The 17,987-nt window shown below is 39.7% G+C and overlaps 1 protein-coding gene across 1 annotated transcript in view; it reads left to right on the top strand.

Annotated features, from left to right (window-relative positions):
* Positions 1 to 315: 315 nt before the first annotated feature.
* Positions 316 to 17,987, top strand: part of vwf (von Willebrand factor) — a 29,869-nt gene continuing 12,197 nt past the window's right edge. Inside the window, exons 1-29 of the mRNA XM_041795596.1 lie at positions 316 to 467; positions 591 to 642; positions 773 to 916; positions 1,005 to 1,107; positions 1,196 to 1,404; positions 1,624 to 1,745; positions 5,657 to 5,876; positions 5,961 to 6,083; positions 6,157 to 6,268; positions 6,341 to 6,387; positions 6,496 to 6,632; positions 6,742 to 6,880; positions 8,336 to 8,436; positions 8,516 to 8,711; positions 8,780 to 8,995; positions 9,177 to 9,423; positions 9,531 to 9,625; positions 9,888 to 10,039; positions 10,132 to 10,235; positions 10,319 to 10,457; positions 10,583 to 10,717; positions 11,698 to 11,844; positions 11,940 to 12,080; positions 14,291 to 14,389; positions 14,476 to 14,632; positions 15,819 to 15,986; positions 16,080 to 16,215; positions 16,301 to 16,610; positions 16,790 to 17,954. Of these exons, the coding sequence (XP_041651530.1) occupies positions 462 to 467; positions 591 to 642; positions 773 to 916; positions 1,005 to 1,107; positions 1,196 to 1,404; positions 1,624 to 1,745; positions 5,657 to 5,876; positions 5,961 to 6,083; positions 6,157 to 6,268; positions 6,341 to 6,387; positions 6,496 to 6,632; positions 6,742 to 6,880; positions 8,336 to 8,436; positions 8,516 to 8,711; positions 8,780 to 8,995; positions 9,177 to 9,423; positions 9,531 to 9,625; positions 9,888 to 10,039; positions 10,132 to 10,235; positions 10,319 to 10,457; positions 10,583 to 10,717; positions 11,698 to 11,844; positions 11,940 to 12,080; positions 14,291 to 14,389; positions 14,476 to 14,632; positions 15,819 to 15,986; positions 16,080 to 16,215; positions 16,301 to 16,610; positions 16,790 to 17,954 (5,122 nt within the window). The 5' untranslated portion in view covers positions 316 to 461. The remainder of the gene's footprint in view (positions 468 to 590; positions 643 to 772; positions 917 to 1,004; positions 1,108 to 1,195; positions 1,405 to 1,623; positions 1,746 to 5,656; positions 5,877 to 5,960; positions 6,084 to 6,156; positions 6,269 to 6,340; positions 6,388 to 6,495; positions 6,633 to 6,741; positions 6,881 to 8,335; positions 8,437 to 8,515; positions 8,712 to 8,779; positions 8,996 to 9,176; positions 9,424 to 9,530; positions 9,626 to 9,887; positions 10,040 to 10,131; positions 10,236 to 10,318; positions 10,458 to 10,582; positions 10,718 to 11,697; positions 11,845 to 11,939; positions 12,081 to 14,290; positions 14,390 to 14,475; positions 14,633 to 15,818; positions 15,987 to 16,079; positions 16,216 to 16,300; positions 16,611 to 16,789; positions 17,955 to 17,987) is intronic.

Raw genomic sequence — 17,987 nt, 5'->3', positions numbered from 1 at the left:
AAAACAGTGCTATTGCGTGTGATATCTCCAGAAAGAGTGTTTTTCACAAGAATTGTTTGGGTTGGCGCTGGCACAGATGCGTAAGAGTAGACTAATCAGTCAACCTGGCGATCAGTGAGCATATCCTGCTATTGTCCCACTGAGTGTGTTTGATGGTGTCAGTCTGCAGGCTCTGAACTGTGGACAGAATGGTAGGCGGCCCTTTTTGACGGCCTGGCGAGGGGAGGTGTCTTAAGACAAAGCCAATGACAGCTGGGCAGGGGTATGCACTTTGCTATAAAATAAAGCTTCCAGTGTGATTGAGTGGCTGTGTTTGACCCTTTTTTAGCTACGCTTTTGAAGACACAGACCAGTTCATGGTGTCAGTATGCCTTAACTCTGAGTGGTCTGAAAGTGCAACACTTGAGCTCTGTGGTTTTGTACTTTGATATTTTTAAACTCTGGAACAACTCGCTGGAGCAATGGAGGTAGGATTACAGAAATGGTCTTTAAAAGAGGTTGTGCATGATGCAAATAGTGATGCATAAGAGGATGGCAATGCTTACGCAGATGGTGGGATGGTAACTGAAATATTTCTAATTGTGTTTTAGGTTTACATGAAGAGGTATTTGCGAGAAATTGTGGTTCTCCTGCATCTTACAGGTGAGTGTGACATCAGAAAGTCTGACCACCTTCAAGGCTTTAAAACTACATTGTCATAGATCACTCAAGTGATCTCCTATAGTGCTTTTACTTCAGTCAGTCCCATGTCTGTTTATTTTCTTGTACCCAGCTTACGTTGCAGGAACGATTGGGAGATGCAGTCTGTTTGGGAGACACCATGTCCATACGTTTGATGGCGTTTTATATGAATTCCCTGGAGACTGCAGCTACCTGCTGGCTGGAGACTGCAACCGTCGCTCTTTCACACTGCTGGGTGAGTCACACCCAGATAGCTCCACAAAAAAGTTCAGATGGCTATGTGTTTTGTTAGTTTAGTGAATGACAGGTAAAATGATCCACAGGTGATTTTGTTGGTGGCAAAAGAACTGGAGTCACTCTGTTCCTGGGAGACGCCTTTGAGCTGCACCTGTCTGTCAATGGACGACTCTCACAAGGAGAAGAAGAGTTAGGAAATTAAAGATCTTTAGCAAAAATAATCACAAGGCTAATTGATCAAGCCAACACTTTCTGAGATGTTTGTCTTGTTTTGCAGACTCTCCCTGCCATATGCCTCTCATGCTGTCTTCGCTGGCTCAGAGCTTGGCTATTACAAACTCTGGAGTGAGGAGTTTGGCTTCACAGTAACCATAGATAATGCTGCAAACATCGCCCTGACTCTGACCAAACACCATGCAAACCGCACCTGTGGCCTTTGTGGCAACTTCAACACAGTGTCAGCTGATGAGTACGCTGCTCAAGAAGGTAAATCGTGTCTTTGTGACTGCAGGCATGTGAAGGTAAATTAATGTTGGAGAATTCATTTCCCTGGAATCTAGGAAATGATTTGAGTCACCAGCACTCAGAAACAGGAAGACCAGCAGGAAAAGATAAAGAGGTTTAAGAAAGCAAGAGAAACAGAGGTGGGGTTGTGATATCAAGGAGAAATATTTCAGCTTTTTTGTGCGTTCTGCTGTGTTTTAGGGTTCCAAACAGAGGACAGTTATGATTTTGCAAATTCCTGGGCAGTGAAGGGGGCTGGTCAGTCATGTCGGCGTGTGGCGAATCCCAGCAGGTCCTGTAACGACACAAAAGGGACATCAACGGTGAGAACTCACATGAATGTTCAGCGTATATGTGCATATGTGTCATGTCTGTGCTTTTTAGTGTTGTTGGGGACAAGCAGTTATTTAAAAAACATCTCATCTCAAATTGCACATTTTCAATTTAAGGCCCTGAAAAGTCTTAAAAAGTCTGATTTTTACAATGAGAGGTCTTAAATTTTAGAAAGCACCTTGACTAAGATATGTTAGTCAAAGTACCAAGCTAAGACTTGCATTCCACAAATTATTGCATTATTATTCTCCAGAATTCAGGGAACTTAGGTTGGGATGTTCTAAATTTCTTGGGGGAGGATCCACAGACCCCCCCCTCTAATTTTATCTGGCTCAATGTGTTTAAATACCAGGTTACAAAGGATATCAGATTTTCTTCCCTGGTGCATCAAGGAATCTCATGTGCCAAACATCCCCCAAGCATCCAAGCAAATTCCCAGAAATTTCCATGAAAATTTCCAAAATTTCCAATCAAATTCCCAGAAATTTACAAATAATTTCCCAAATGGCCATGATTTTACATTAAATTTCAAAGCAATTCCCACCAAAAATTTCAATGAAACTCTCCAAAATATGCAAACATATCCCAAAAGAACTTGAAAATACTTTCCAAATTTCAAAGAAAACTCCCCTAAACTTTCTTCAAAATTTCAAAACTTTCACAAAATGAGGGAAAATTCCCCAGAATTTAAACATTTCATGAAATTTCCATGAAAATTCTTGAACATTTTGTAGATCACTATCCCCCAAATTCCCAATCAAATTTCCAGAAATTAACAAATGAATTTCCCAAATTTCAATGACAATACATACAATTTCAAAGCAAACTCCCGTCAGAAATTAAAATCATATTTCCAAATATCACTAATACATTTCCTAAATTCACATGAAAATGACAAAGATTTTAAGGCAAATTTCCTCCTGAACTCCCAAAGTAGCTCTCCAATATGTAAACATACCCCGAAATGTTCCTTTAAAATACTTAGTTTTTCCATACAAAGCCACTAAGATATCCAAGAAATGACAAAAAATTTCTAAACAAATATTTCAAAGAAAATTCTCCCAGCTTTTCCAGCAAATTGTTTAAAGTTCAATAGACATTCTGGACAATTATCTAAAAAAAAATACTAAAAAATAAAATTAATTTTCCTCAATTCAGGTTACAGAAGCCTGAAAAAATATTTGATTTTATTTCTAAGTGTCTTACAAAAAATCTCACAAGCTCAGCTTTTCATTATTTTTTTCATTGTTATTCTACTTTCAAAGTCTTGCCCATGATAAGATAGGTCAAAATTTGCCAATAGACTTGTATACAATGATGTTAAATTATGGAATAATGCTTAATATTTATTTTTCTTTAAAAAGATGAGCTTTTCCTTGACAAATACTAAAAGATCAACATTTGATGACCTCCATTAATTTTTTTAAATTTTTGTTAACAGTGGACTAAAGTCACTTTTCTTAACATATATCCTCTATTCCTCCTTTTTTGACATTTCTTCGAAAATCAGCTGTCTTTTAGGTAAATTGCTCCCAAATCCAGTGTAAATGCACACATTGTCAAAATGCTAGTCACATTTGTTTCTTGTGTCTTATAATTACAAATTAACCAGGAGATTGTTGGTTTTTCATCCTTTCCGTGTCCCGGTATATGTGAACACAGCAGGCGTTGCGTGTGGGCTGATCATGAAGAAACCAGCCAGTTTTAGTAAGAACATTTTATGTTAGATATGTTAGTCAAAGTACCAAGCTAAGACTTGCATTCCACAAATTATTGCATTATTATTCTCCAGAATTCAGGGAACTTAGGTTGGGATGTTCTAAATTTCTTGGGGGAGGATCCACAGACCCCCCCTCTAATTTTATCTGGCTCAATGTGTTTAAATACCAGGTTACAAAGGATATCAGATTTTCTTCCCTGGTGCATCAAGGAATCTCATGTGCCAAACATTCCCCAAGCATCCAAGCAAATTCCCAGAAATTTCCATGAAAATTTCCAAAATTTCCAATCAAATTCCCAGAAATTTACAATTAATTTCCCAAATGGCCATGATTTTACATTAAATTTCAAAGCAATTCCCACCAAAAATTTCAATGAAACTCTCCAAAATATGCAAACATATCCCAAAAGAACTTGAAAATACTTTCCAAATTTCAAAGAAAACTCCCCTAAACTTTCTTCAAAATTTCAAAACTTTCACAAAATGAGGGAAAATTCCCCACAATTTAAACATTTCATGAAATTTCCATGAAAATTCTTGAACATTTTGTAGATCACTATCCCCCAAATTCCCAATCAAATTTCCAGAAATTAACAAATGAATTTCCCAAATTTCAATGACAATACATACAATTTCAAAGCAAACTCCCGTCAGAAATTAAAATCATATTTCCAAATATCACTAATACATTTCCTAAATTCACATGAAAATGACAAAAATTTTAAGGCAAATTTCCTCCTGAACTCCCAAAGTAGCTCTCCAATATGTAAACATACCCCGAAATGTTCCTTTAAAATACTTAGTTTTTCCATACAAAGCCACTAAGATATCCAAGAAATGACAAAAAATTTCTAAACAAATATTCAAAGAAAATGCTCCCAGTATTTCCAGCAAATTGTTTAAAGTTCAATAGACATTCTGGACAATTATCTAAAAAATACAAAAAAATAAAATTACTTTTCCTCAATTCAGGTTACAGAAGCCTGAAAAAATATTTGATTTTATTTCTAAGTGTCTTACAAAAAATCTCACAAGCTCAGCTTTTCATTATTTTTTTCATTGTTATTCTACTTTCAAAGTCTTGCCCATGATAAGATAGGTCAAAATTTGCCAATAGACTTGTATACAATGATGTTAAATTATGGAATAATGCTTAATATTTATTTTTCTTTAAAAAGATGAGCTTTTCCTTGACAAATACTAAAAGATCAACATTTGATGACCTCCATCAAATTTTTTAAAATTTTTAACAGTGGACTAAAGTCACTTTTCTTAACATATATCCTCTATTCCTCCTTTTTTGACATTTCTTCGAAAATCAGCTGTCTTTTAGGTAAATTGCTCCCAAATCCAGTGTAAATGCACACATTGTCAAAATGCTAGTCACATTTGTTTCTTGTGTCTTATAATTACAAATTAACCAGGAGATTGTTGGTTTTTCATCCTTTCCGTGTCCCGGTATATGTGAACACAGCAGGCGTTGCGTGTGGGCTGATCATGAAGAAACCAGCCAGTTTTAGTAAGAACATTTTGAACCACATGAACACCCACATGTGAGAAAACAGCAATATCTACATGTAAATGTGAAACCATCCGTTTTCATCATCATTTCCCTTAACAAATGCTGGTCTGATATATTTCCAGCATCAGAAATATGTGATTTTCCCATGTGTAATTGCTTCTTTTAAAATTGTTTAATGATGTCAGCAGTTATCTTTAGACTCTTACTCTTCTCTTCTTGGCTAATTTGGCTTATGGTCATTAATTTTCCAAATCCTGTTCAGTTCTTGATGACGCAACTGATTTTTAATGCTGTTAGAGAATAATTGATTGTGAAAATCAGGACCATTATGATACACTCCAACAATGCCATTATTTCCCCTCATATTTCACCTCGAGAACAGGCCAAAGTTTGTCCAAAAGGTCACTGCTTCTGTCAAATAAAAAACCTCTATGACTCAACAGTCAGGAGTGCTCGAGGCAAGCATTGAACTGATACATAACTGATACAAGAGGCTAAAAATACACAATTAGTCATGTACAACTGGGGTCTTTCTAATTTTTCTTATTTTTTTCAGTTACAAAATCATAACTGCTTAACTTTACTGTTCACGGCATTAAGATTCTCATTTATCAAGCCACATTTTCCTGAGCTTATTTTTACCTCGCGTGTCTGTTTAGATTTTGTCCAGCTGCAGTGTTCTGCAGACGTCCAGCATTTTTCTGCACTGTGCCCACTTGGTGTCTCCTGAGGCATTCCTCATGCTGTGTCAGGAGGAGGCGTGTCACTGCCACCAGAGCGAGAGTGAAGACTGTTACTGTCCGATCCTGCTGGAGTACGCTCGCACATGCCATGCGCACGGGATACTTCTTCATGGCTGGCAGGGAGAGGGCCAGTGCTGTAAGTTTGTCAGTAGTTAAAAGGAAAGTTATGAAGTTAGAAAATAATCTTGCAACTATTTCATGTATCTGTTTGTGTGTTCAGTCCCCAAATGTCCTATTGGGATGCAGTACAGAGAATGCACAAAGTCCTGCTCTACAACCTGCCATAGTCTTAACATCCAGGAGGTCTGCAAGGAAGAGTGTGTGGATGGCTGTACATGCCCTGGTAAGCCCCCACTCAATACCTCCATCTTTTTCTCCTTGTAACTGTAACAGTGATAACATCCCTTATGTCACAGCTGGTAAGGTTTTGGATGGAGATCGCTGTGTGGAGGTATCTCAGTGTTCCTGTGTGCACATGGGGCGACATTTCCGTCCAGGGTCTACCATCTCTCAGGACTGCAACACCTGGTGAGGGATCAATAAGCATGCAGGCACATGTGTAAATACACACATACTCACTAAATGGTCCTTTTCCTGCAGTGTGTGCCGCCAAGGCTCCTGGGAATGCACCAATGAAGGCTGCCCTGGTGAGAGAGATACACAGTGGTAGTGCACATTCATTTCAGCGTACACGTTCTGCTTGTTAAATCCCAGGTTCTTCTTTCTGTCGTGATCTTTTTGCTTTTTTTGTGCAGGCGAGTGCTTGGTGGTGGGCCAGTCACACTTCAAGACTTTTGACAACAAGTTTTTCACCTTCACCGGTCACTGTCAGTATTTGCTTGCAGAAGATTGTACCGACAACCATTTTTCTGTCATTATTGAAAACGTACAGGTAAGAGAAAAGGAGAAAAAAGTTAGAAGTTGCTCCTTTAACACACAAATTAAATGAGATCCATTTGTCACTTTCCACTTGGCTTCAGGCTGTTGTTTTGGTGTTTTAGTGTGCAGATGATCAAGATGCAGTGTGCACACGCTCAGTAACACTCAGTTTGCCCGCACTGGAGAACATGACAGTGAAGCTGAAGCACGGAGGAATCGTCTCTGTTAACAGCATGGACATCCAGACTCCAATGCATCATGGTATGGCACTTTGACAGAACAGAGAAGATGAACAACACTTTAAATTACCACTTCAAAAAACAGCTATTTTACTGATAATGAGGGAAAGCACTGTAAAGAGCAGTGGGAAAACAAAAGTTGCACCTAAACACATCCAATAAACATCATATAGTTAATAAATACTCATAAATTTACTGGAAAGTCACCATCAACCCAAACTGTCACTTTTATAATGATTGTAATCAGCAAAATTAGGATAATTCTTGGACAGACATCGATTTTTTGTTTATCTTTTTAAGGTTTCAACATTTTATTATCACCTAAGGGTGATTTTTTTTATTGAATCAACCAAAACATGCCAAAAATATGTTTGTTAATTAAGTTTTTCTATGAGGAAGATGGGATTAGGATGAGCTTAAAATAATATTTGATAATAGAAGCTATGATGAAATGTATGTTTAATATATGATAAAGTGAGAAGACAAGACTAAAATGTTGAGCTGTCTGACACTTAATTCCCCAACATTCAATTTCCCAACTTTCAAATCCCTAAAATTTCTCCACTGTGTGAATAATCTGTGAGTCAAAATACATCAGAGGTGAGGTGTGTGGTCCGCACAGAGCGGAGGAGTGCATCTGTGTCGGTGTGTTTGTGTAGGTGTGCACGAGCTGGAGGTAGGTTAAATCTGTAACTGTTCTCTGCTATGTCTAGTTTTAGAATTAAATTAAACCAAAATACTGTACCTTCAACTGGCGGAGAAATCCCATGATGTAATCCATATTAGAATCAGCTTGTTATCTCATTGGATGATGTGACATAGAGCAGCACTGCGACTAATTTTGCTTAGAGTCAGTTTAGAAAAATTACTATCAGATGAAGTGAAAATTAAATGTCATCATTATATGTCCAATCAGTACATGAAAGAAAAATAAAATAACATTTTTTGTAACGTTAAATTAAATTAAATTAAATATCTCATCCCTGCTGTTAAAGAACCCCACTAGGAGTAAAAATCATTTAAAAATCATTCAATGCATGTCAGTATTTTCATCTATTTAGTTTTTACAGTGATTAATTACAGCAGTGGTTGTGTGTTAATCTAAGTGTTATGCAGTGATGTACAATTTACACAACTTGACCATTAAATAATTAAAATACAATCAACAATTTGACTCAAGTTGATGACTAAAATGTAAGGACTTTTTATTGACTACAATCGGACCTAAATGTTTTTGAGTTTTTGTTGACTAAATCTGGACTAAAACTATAAAGTGTGACTGAAATGTGACTTAAAAATAGGACTGAGATGAAATCTAAAATACTTGTCAAAACCCAGGCTTATACATGCAAAGAGCACTGAAATACACTCACGCTACACTCAGTACACTCATGAGCACACATCACATGATTCTGTCAAAGAAGCAAATGGTATCAGGAAATACTGAGTTCTAGATTCGGTGTGTGATTCACCACAGGTCGTCTGCAAATTCAGAGATCTGTTCAGTCTTCAGTGCGTGTGAAGTTTGGAGACGACCTCCGTCTGGACTGGGATGGGCGTGGCCGTGTGCTTTTAAAGGTAAAATAGTTTTAACTTGTTTTGATGTATCTGTGAAGATATTTCCAAAGCTGATCTGATTTTTCATCCCTCTCCTCAGCTTGGACCCCGATGGGCAGAGCACACTTGTGGTCTCTGTGGAAACTACAACGGTAACCAAGGTGATGACTTCTTGTCTGGGTCTGGCCTGGTTGAGGCGGGACCTCAGGCTTTTGGCCAGTCCTGGAGGATAAACGGGGACTGTGATTCCACCCACAAACATGAGAGAGATCCTTGTGCTATTAACCCCAAAAGAGGTAAACATACTCATGAAATAAATCAGCACATTAATGAGCAACATTCACCTCTGATTGTTTTCTTTTAGTGCGTTTTGCAGAGGAGGCATGTTCGGTGATGATGTCAGACGTGTTCAGTGCGTGCCACTTTCTGGTGAATCCTGCGCCATTCCAGCGGTTCTGTCGATATGATGTGTGTGCATGTCTGGATGAAGAGTCGTGTCTCTGCGCTGCTCTGTCTGCCTATGCAGCAGCCTGTGCTGCGAGAGGAGTGCTGCTGCACTGGAGGTCTCCATCACTCTGCGGTAACTCTGAGCTAAATCATGGCTGATCATTAAAATGCACATACAAAAATCAATCTGTTAATAGGCATGAAACAGAATAATGTCAGTTCCAAGTTGAGTACACAACTTTCTCCCAAAAAAAAAAAAAGTTTAGAACGCTAACAAAGAATTGAACATTTACCCTGACTTTTTATTTTGTCAGCGCTGGAGTGCACTGGAGGCCAAGTGTACGAAGCCTGTGGGAGTGTGTGTGACCGTACATGTCGTGCTCTGTCCGGGGCTGAGGCAGGCTGTGAGAGGGAGAGGGTGTGTGAGGAGGGCTGCTTTTGTCCTGCTGGAAAGTACCTGAGTGACACAGGTGAATGTGTGACTGCTGACCTGTGCACCTGCCTGCATGACGGACAGCTTTACCAGCCTAATGACGTCTACGCAGATCAAAACATCATCTGGTCAGAGACTGAAAAAATTCTGAAATCATTATCTTAAAGATAGTACTATACATACAGTTGTATATCATAGTCTTACACTTGTACTTTTCTATGATGAATTCATGCAGCTACTGTGAGAATGGCTCCATGCGTTGTAGCTCCCCTGAAATGAGCACTCTACTGTCTGATCTCTTCTATGATGACGACCTGGCCCCATCCAGAGGTACACTTTTTGTGTTTTGTATCTTAAAAGGTTCTCTATGTCTTGTATAACCCACTTTTTGAATGGCATCTGATGTCCAGAATTAGTATGAGACTTTGCTGCCCTGTGAATAACTGGGTCAGGTCAGTTTGTCTCTGGTCTGATCTCTATTAAAGGGTCCTGTTTGTTTTACTTTCCAATAAAAGTTCGCCTGACAGGGCTTTTATGCATTTTAGAAACTGTTAATGCTTCAATTTTTGTGTGTGTATCCATATGCATTTAGAGCGGCGGTCAGCCCAGTGCCCTCCTCCACTGGTCAAAACAGAGTGTAATGCAGGAGAAAAAGGCCTTGAGTGTGCCAGAACATGCCAGAATCTGGATCTTCCCTGTGTTAGTCTTGCCTGCATCCCTGGCTGCCTCTGTCCCCCAGGAACGGTACGTTCCTCTCATTCTGTGTGTGCATGTTTGCTCCATACACAAAGCAATCTGAAGAAGAAAGCAATGATTGATCAGCAGATTGATTTCAGGTTCGTCACCGCAGAGACTGCATTGAACCAGAGAAGTGTCCCTGTTACCATAACAACAAGCCATATGCAACAGGACAGACCATATCTGTAGACTGCAACACATGGTATTATGACTGTGCTTGCACAATTATGACAGGAAATAGCTGCACTGTGCATTCTTAGCAGGATTTTCATAATCTGTTTACAGCGTGTGTGAGAAAAGAAAGTGGCGCTGCACAGAGAAGGTCTGCGATGGTGTGTGCCGCACAGTGGGGGAAGGGCATTACATTAGTTTCGATGGCCTCAAATATTCCTTCCCTGGCCTCTGCCAGTATGTCCTGGTACAGGTAAGAGATTCACAAAAAGCTAAAAGGTTGAATGAAACATTATTGAAATACAGAAAACTGCAGGCATGGTGTTTCATCTCTTTTATTTTCTGTTTTTTGTTCTTTAACTTTTCTGTACTATTAAGGATATGTGTAACGGAGAGGAAGGTACATTCAGGGTGCTCGTGGAGAATGAGGCCTGTGGAGTTGTTGGACATCGGTGTGCAAAAGCTGTTATGATCGACTACCAGGGAGGGTTGATAGTAATGCAAGAAGGAGAGGTAAACTATCCTAAAATAATGCACAAACAAACTCATATGAAAGGATATTCATTGACACTGTCTGACGGATGAAGTTATATCCCAGAAAGCAGAGTCAGAAGGCATGGTATAACATTATCATACCTTTCCAAAATGTCTACATTTGAACCATATAAGAAAGCAGTGAACTTCATCAGTAAAAACTAAAGGCTCATTCTCTCTTACAACTGATAATACCGTTCACTTTAAAACTGATAGTAGGCCTACTTTTGTGTACTCGTTTTATTGTTATTTTCTTGACAACATTTAAACTACAAAAAACTAGACTCATAACCCAACTTAACGCTCACACTCACCCAAACACATTTACACGTATGGAAGAGGGGTGCAAATTACTTATAGAAATGTAACAAAGTTGCAAAGACCAAAAGACATGCATAAATATTATAAATAACTAGGGGTCGACCAGTATTGATTTTTCAGGGCTGACACAGGACCAATCATCTGTGGTCTATAAGACTGATATGCAAATCATTAAGGGGAACAGATGCTTAAGCGCAAGCATGCTTGATGATAATTTAACTATGCCTGAGCATGCAGTGATCAATTAACATCAATTTAAACACTAGCTCTGAGTCTAGAAATATCACAGGGCAAGCAGCAGAAAACAGGAAGTGATAAACTTCCTGGTTTTGGTGTCATTGCTCATTCCTTGTGACATCCAGCCAATCAGACAGTGTTTTGCGCCAGGCACTAGGCGAGCCTGAACCAGAGCAGAAGACTCACACAGCAGTGGTGCCAAAGTAGTGCATTTTTTATCTATTATTTTATCAATAAGTGGTAAAATAAAAAGCTGATACTGATACTCAGCCAAATGCAGAATATCGACCAATAAGTAGCCTGGCGCTCAATCAGTCTACCCCTATGAAATACATCATTACATATCATTCCTATGTTACTGTTTAATGCGAGTCATCCATGGTTGCCGTTTTCTCTCTCAGGTGAAGATGAAGAGGCCAGTGCTGCAGGGCTCTCAGGTGGAGATTATACGATCTGGTCAGTTTTACACTTTGTTGCTGGGGAAGCACATTTCCCTCAGCTGGGACAAAGGGACACGACTTCTCGTTCACATCTCAGCCACGTACAGGGTACTGATTTATTATTACACCTCTTCTCACAGGTCAAACCTTGCTCGTTTGGATTCAGTATTTCTAATAGAACTTGTCATTTTCTTTACATGTAGGGTCGAGTGTGTGGTCTTTGTGGTAACTTTGATGGAAATGTTAACAACGACTTGATGAGCAGTAACAACCAGCTGGAGCTGGACTTCTCACACTTTGGGAACTCCTGGAAGGTTGTTCCTAGCTGTGCTGATGTGAAACAGGTTATTTTTTTATTTTACCTATCACATCCTTCTACAGTGAAAATGTCCCTCTAACTACCTCTAACTATATGGAGTGGTTGTTTGCTCTCTTAACTTTCACTTTAGGCTCCAGAAGGCCATTTACTCTCATAGTAACAAATTATGGACTTGTACTGCCACTCTTATGGTAATACGCTAAAAAAATGCACAGAGACAGCTTACTGCAGACTGGCCAAAATGTCGAACATGATATATGAACCTGATGACAATAGAAGCTTATCAGGTGTGTGAAACACATCCATCTGACGTGTCAGGTTAGAAGGATAGTGGTTATAGTCAGAAATAAGGATGAGGGAGTTGGGGTTGACGTGTGAAAGGAACCACAGGTCAGACTCGGACTGCTGCTGCAGCTGAACGTGTACGTGGGGTGTAATCCAACTGCTTAGCAATGTGCACCCCCAAAAAACCCTTTATTAAAGATTTTGGTAGTTCTTTATTGTAGTGGGCCCTAATTACCTTGTAATCTTATGGCAATAAGTGGAATTATCTAGTAATTTCAAGAATAAGGTGGTTATTACCTTGTAATAAGTTGGCATTTTACCAGGTAATAACTTGGTAATACTTAGGAAGTATTTGCCTAGTATTAAAGGATTAATTATCAAGTAATAACCCATTAATATTGTAGCAGCTCTCCAGTGCTTAGGTGGTATTTTAGCCTAACCCTCTAAACCCCAACCCTATCCCTGTCCCTATCCCTGTCCCTATCCCTCATAACATTGTGGAAATTTCTAAGAATTAAGACAGAAACATCCATACATCCATCCATTTTCTATACCGCTTATCCAGTTGGGGGTCACGGGGCGCTGGAGCCTATCCCAGCTGTCATTGGGCAAGAGGCATGGTACACCCTGGACTGGTTGCCAGTCTAAGACAGAAACATTTTCTATATTCATTTCTTGATCATTCCCAGGTCATTTCTTTATTTTTGCTCCATAAATCAAAGTCCTTCCTGAAGAACTTAAAAGTAGTTTTTAGGGTTAGGGTTAGGGTAGGTTTATGGTCCAGATTAGGGCAAAGGGTTAGGGTTAGAAATACCACCTAAGTACCAGAGAATTTGCTCAAGGAATTACTTGATAATTAATACATTATTACTGGGTAAATAGTTCCTTAATATTACAACATTTCTGTGTTAGTACTTGGTGAAATGCCAAATTATTACAAGGTAATACCACCTTATTCTTGGGAAATTACTAGATAAATACCATTTATTATGATAAAACTGCTATGTAATCAGAGCCCATGAGAAGAAAGTGTTACCATCTTTGGGGGAAAACTTATAACAAATCAACCGACTTTAAGGGCAGTTTATTGCAGACTGGCCACAAGACATGTATCAAGTCTAAAGTGGCCTGAACAGATTATGATCATGATGCACAAAACATCAGTCCCAGTGACAAAATTCATAGGAATGCATTATATTCAGTATTTACACAATCAAAATAATACAATAAATGAAAACAATATTAAGTGGAGCCATTAACACGGCGGCATATAGATCGTTTGCATCCCATACTATAAAAGCTTGTCTTTGGAGCTGCTTTTCCTCCCAAAGATGAGACAAAAAAATCATACATTAACACGACTAATATTCCAATAGAATTAACTTCTTAGGCAAAATAATGGAGTATTTTATCTTAACTGGATCTATATCATTTTTTTGCATTAAGTACTCACTGTAGTCTTTGTATTAGAGTTAGGTAAGGGTTATTGAAAAATCATTGCCACCATGGGCGTTATTGATGATATGTGGCTGACTGGGGTTTGTGGTCAGTATATGGAGCTGTAGTTAAAATCCTTTACGAAACAAGTTTGATCCAGCATTTTTAATATAATTGGCTTGGAATTTGCCTCATCCCGTGAGGTTGGTCCAGATCTGTCACCCAAATATGAATTACCTTGGTGCGTGACCTATGAGTTTACTGTGTTATATTTCCCGCCTGAGGCAAGTCTGTTTAAGCTCCACATGGTTTTAAAAGCACAAATACCATATTTTAGGTCAGCTAAAGCTTTAAGAACAGACATTGGTTCACATTTTCCAGTACATGATTTAAAAATACTACAGTATTCTTTGTATTGGACTGCTTATCTAGTGTACCTACAGCACACTGGTAGAGATAAATACTAAATATGTGTCTGTATGTAATTTTGTGTGTGTATATTTATGTGTTTAGATTCCCGCTCCATGCAGTAACAACATTGTCAGGTTGGTAACAGTGGAGCAGTCATGCCGTGTCATCACTGGTCCTCTTTTCAAAGAATGCAACAGCCAGGTGAGTGTGATTACAGACTCATGAGACTTCAGGTGACTGCAGATACGTTGTTCTGTGTTCTTTAACCTGTTTCTGTGTACCTGCAGGTGGATGCAGAGCCATATGTAGAGATGTGTGTGACGGCTGCATGCTCTTGCCCATCAGTGGGTGACTGTGAGTGCTTCTGTGATGTCATCGCCGCGTATGCTCAGGCCTGTTCAGAGAGAAAAGTGTCCATCAGCTGGCGGTCCAATGATCTTTGTCGTGAGTATGAAGGCATCTCAGACTGTTTTCAGGCCTAAATATATAGTTTTTTATCAAGCTTAGAAGAAAAAAATTACCTCTGCTTGATCAGACTAAAGAGATTAACAGTTTTCAGTACAATAAAGGCTATAGTACAATAAAGCCTTTTTAAGAATACAAACCCCTTTTCTTAAAAAATAATTAAATGTACACAAATTTCAGGTACCAGTAAAAACGCAGAGAAAACTTTAACAACTTCTATGGAAAAAAATACATATTTGCGAGAAAAGCATAAATAAGTTAAAATTGGCAAAAAGAAGTGACATGGCCATAAAGTAGCAAAAATGGGCAAGGAAGGAAAAAATGGGTAAATAATGTATTTTAAAAAGTACCAGAAAGAAGTGGCAAAATTGAACAAAAAGTTGTAAAATAATGGCAAAAATGGATGGAGCATTAAGAAAATGTGATAAAAGTGACTAAAAAAGTGGCAAAATCAGGTGAAAATTGGTAAAATGGACAGAAAGAGGCAAAAGTTGGTTAAAAGTAGCAAAAATGGGCTAAAATTGCAAAAATGGAATATGAGTAGTCAAGTCAAAAAGAAATGAGAAACAATGGGCTGAAAGCAGCAAAAATGGGTAAAAGTGGCAGAAATAAGTGGAAAATGGGTAGAAACAGCAAAATTTGATAAAATTGGTAAAAATCGATTGAAAGCACAAACAAAGATTAAAAGTGGCAAAAAATTGATAAAAAGCTGCAAAAATTGGATCAAAGTGCCAAAAAGATAGCGGCAAAATGGGTAAAAAGAGGCAGAACAGTGTTAAAAAAGAAGGCAAAATATTAGAAAAAAGTGCTAAAAAGAATTGGCAAAAATGGGAGAAAAGTGCCAAAATTTATGTAGAGTGGCAAAAAAGGGGCAGGGAAAAAAGGAGATAAAAGTGGCCAAGAAAAAAATAGGCAGAGGAAAGGCTTAAAAGGGGTTAAAAATAAGCACAAATGAATAATTTAAACATTAGAACCCAGTAATGGTTTGGTAGACTTTTCAGGTCAAAAATGAGGTAACTGTTAGCCAGGACGCTAGCACCAATGCTACTGATCTAACACACATATGCATTGACTTCATCAATAAATCACATTGTTGTCTAAAGGAGACCACTGAATACCATTTTTTCTCACAAAAAATTGTCTGTAATTTTACTTTTCTCCATAGCCATAAGCTGTGAGGAGCTAAACCCAAGGAGTCCAGGTGTAGGAGAGGAGTTGTGCCAATGGAGATATAATACTTGTGGTCCTGCCTGTCCGATCACTTGCCAGCACCCAGACCCCCTCCACTGTTCCCTCACATGTGTGGAGGGTTGCCATGCCTACTGTCCCCCAGGTGCTAAAATAACTTTCTTCAAAGTATTAATTTACTTATTTCTTTTGGCAACATTATGTATAGTTTGCTAAACTTTGATCTAATATTTCTAAGGACAACTCCTGGATGAGGTGGCCATGCGTTGTGTGGAGCCCTCTCAGTGTCAGGTGTGCATCCACGAGGGTCAGAGGATCTCCCATGGTAACAAGGTCATCCTGAACCATGACGACCCCGAACACTGCAAGATATGGTAGCCACAAATCTTTGTATTTTTGTCTCAGTTATAATAACTGGATTTTTGCACTTTTTTAGATGATTTCCTTTCTTTTTTAAAGTCACTGTGACAACAACACCCTGAGCTGTGAAGTGTGTTCATCCCTCGTTGCCTTATCCACGCCTGCCCCTACTTCTGCTTATGAAACTTTCACAACCCAGCCCTTCAGTACGTTGATGCCCGAGGGCACGTGTGACCGTGCTATGGATCTGGCTTTCCTGCTGGATGGCTCAGAAGCCCTGAGCAACGAAGAATTTCAGACAACCAAAGAATTTATACTGGGAGTTATTGAGCGATTCCGTATGGGCTCAGCTCACACTCGAGCCACAGTGCTGCTCTATCACTCTGGAGTGAAAACATATGATCTGCAGGTAGATTAGAGTGTTTTATGCACATTTGAATATCAGAGTCTGTTTTTTGGCTTGAATATGCTGTTCCTTATTGAGTAATCAGAGATTAAATAAATATAGCTCCAAATTAAGCTGCTTTGCTGAGTCATGGAAACGTGTCATGTCATAATTCCCTCTGTTTTTCTCCGTTTTGCCTTCAGGTTCAGAAGTGGCTGTTTAAGAAGACTGTGCGTGATCTGCACTACGTAGGAGGAGATGCAGCTTTCTTGGATGAAGCTGTCAAGTATCTTGTCTACAACATCTATGACAAGAACAAGCGGGAGCATGCAGGCCGTGTTGCCATAATCTTGACCGCCAGTGCAAACCCGCGTCATGTTCGTTCAATCATTCGGCTGCTTCGAAGAGAGACCATCACCACCCTGACGGTGGCTTTGGGTCCAGGGGTGAACATGGGGCAGATCAATGACATCACAAAGGTCAACCCTGATAACAGGGCCTATATCCTCAGCAGCCCAGTTGAGCTATCTGACCAAATGTTAGAGCTGACAGACTACCTGTGCACACTAGGATTAGAGCCTGAAGGCGTAAATCCTCCAGCACCAAAAACCACCCCAGGAAAACCTCACCAGATAGCCACCACCATAACCACAGCTCCTCGTCTGGAGCCGAACCCCACACAGCAAGTCACCCACGCCCCTACAACCACACCCCCTTCTCCCACCTCTCCTGTCCTCACACCTTCATCTCCCTCCTCCCCAGCTGCAGATGTCACATTCATCGTGGAGGGCTCTGATTCAGTCGGCGAGGACAACTTTAACAAGTCGCTCATCTTCCTGGAGGAAGTTATCTCGAGGCTGGCAGAAGAGAAGGAGTCGATACGCATCACTGTGATCCAGTACTCAGTGACAGTTACCGTGGAGATCAGAAGGTGGGAGCTGAGGCGACAGAGGACGCTGCTGCTCAAGAGACTGAGGGAGATTCAATGGAGAGGTGGAAGCAAGACAAACACATACAGAGCCATCACTACAACATATCAACAAATATCAACTGCCCCGCCTTCACCCGGCCCCACCCCTCCACAGCTGGTCTTCCTGGTGACAGAAAACCCTCCTACTGACACTGTGACACGTCCACCGACAGTAAACACACACACACATGTGTATCCCATCGGTGTCGGGCCTAAAGTACGTGAGACTGACTTGATGCCATTCAGCTCTCCTCAAAATCCAATACTGGTTTATGACTACAGCCATCTGACAACCCTGGTCCACCATGTCGTAAACATCACCCGGACCACAGTCAGGCCACGCTCTCCTACTCTGTCTCCTCTGGTCCTTCCAACCCTCTCTAGTCTCCCACCCTCAGGTACAGAAGCACTTTTTTCAGTCATTTAGTTCA

This window comes from Cheilinus undulatus, linkage group 9 (genome assembly GCF_018320785.1).
Source record: "Cheilinus undulatus linkage group 9, ASM1832078v1, whole genome shotgun sequence".
Taxonomy (NCBI): domain Eukaryota; kingdom Metazoa; phylum Chordata; class Actinopteri; order Labriformes; family Labridae; genus Cheilinus; species Cheilinus undulatus.
Note: the sequence above shows the minus strand (reverse complement) of the source record. Positions and strands in the feature narration are given on the sequence as shown.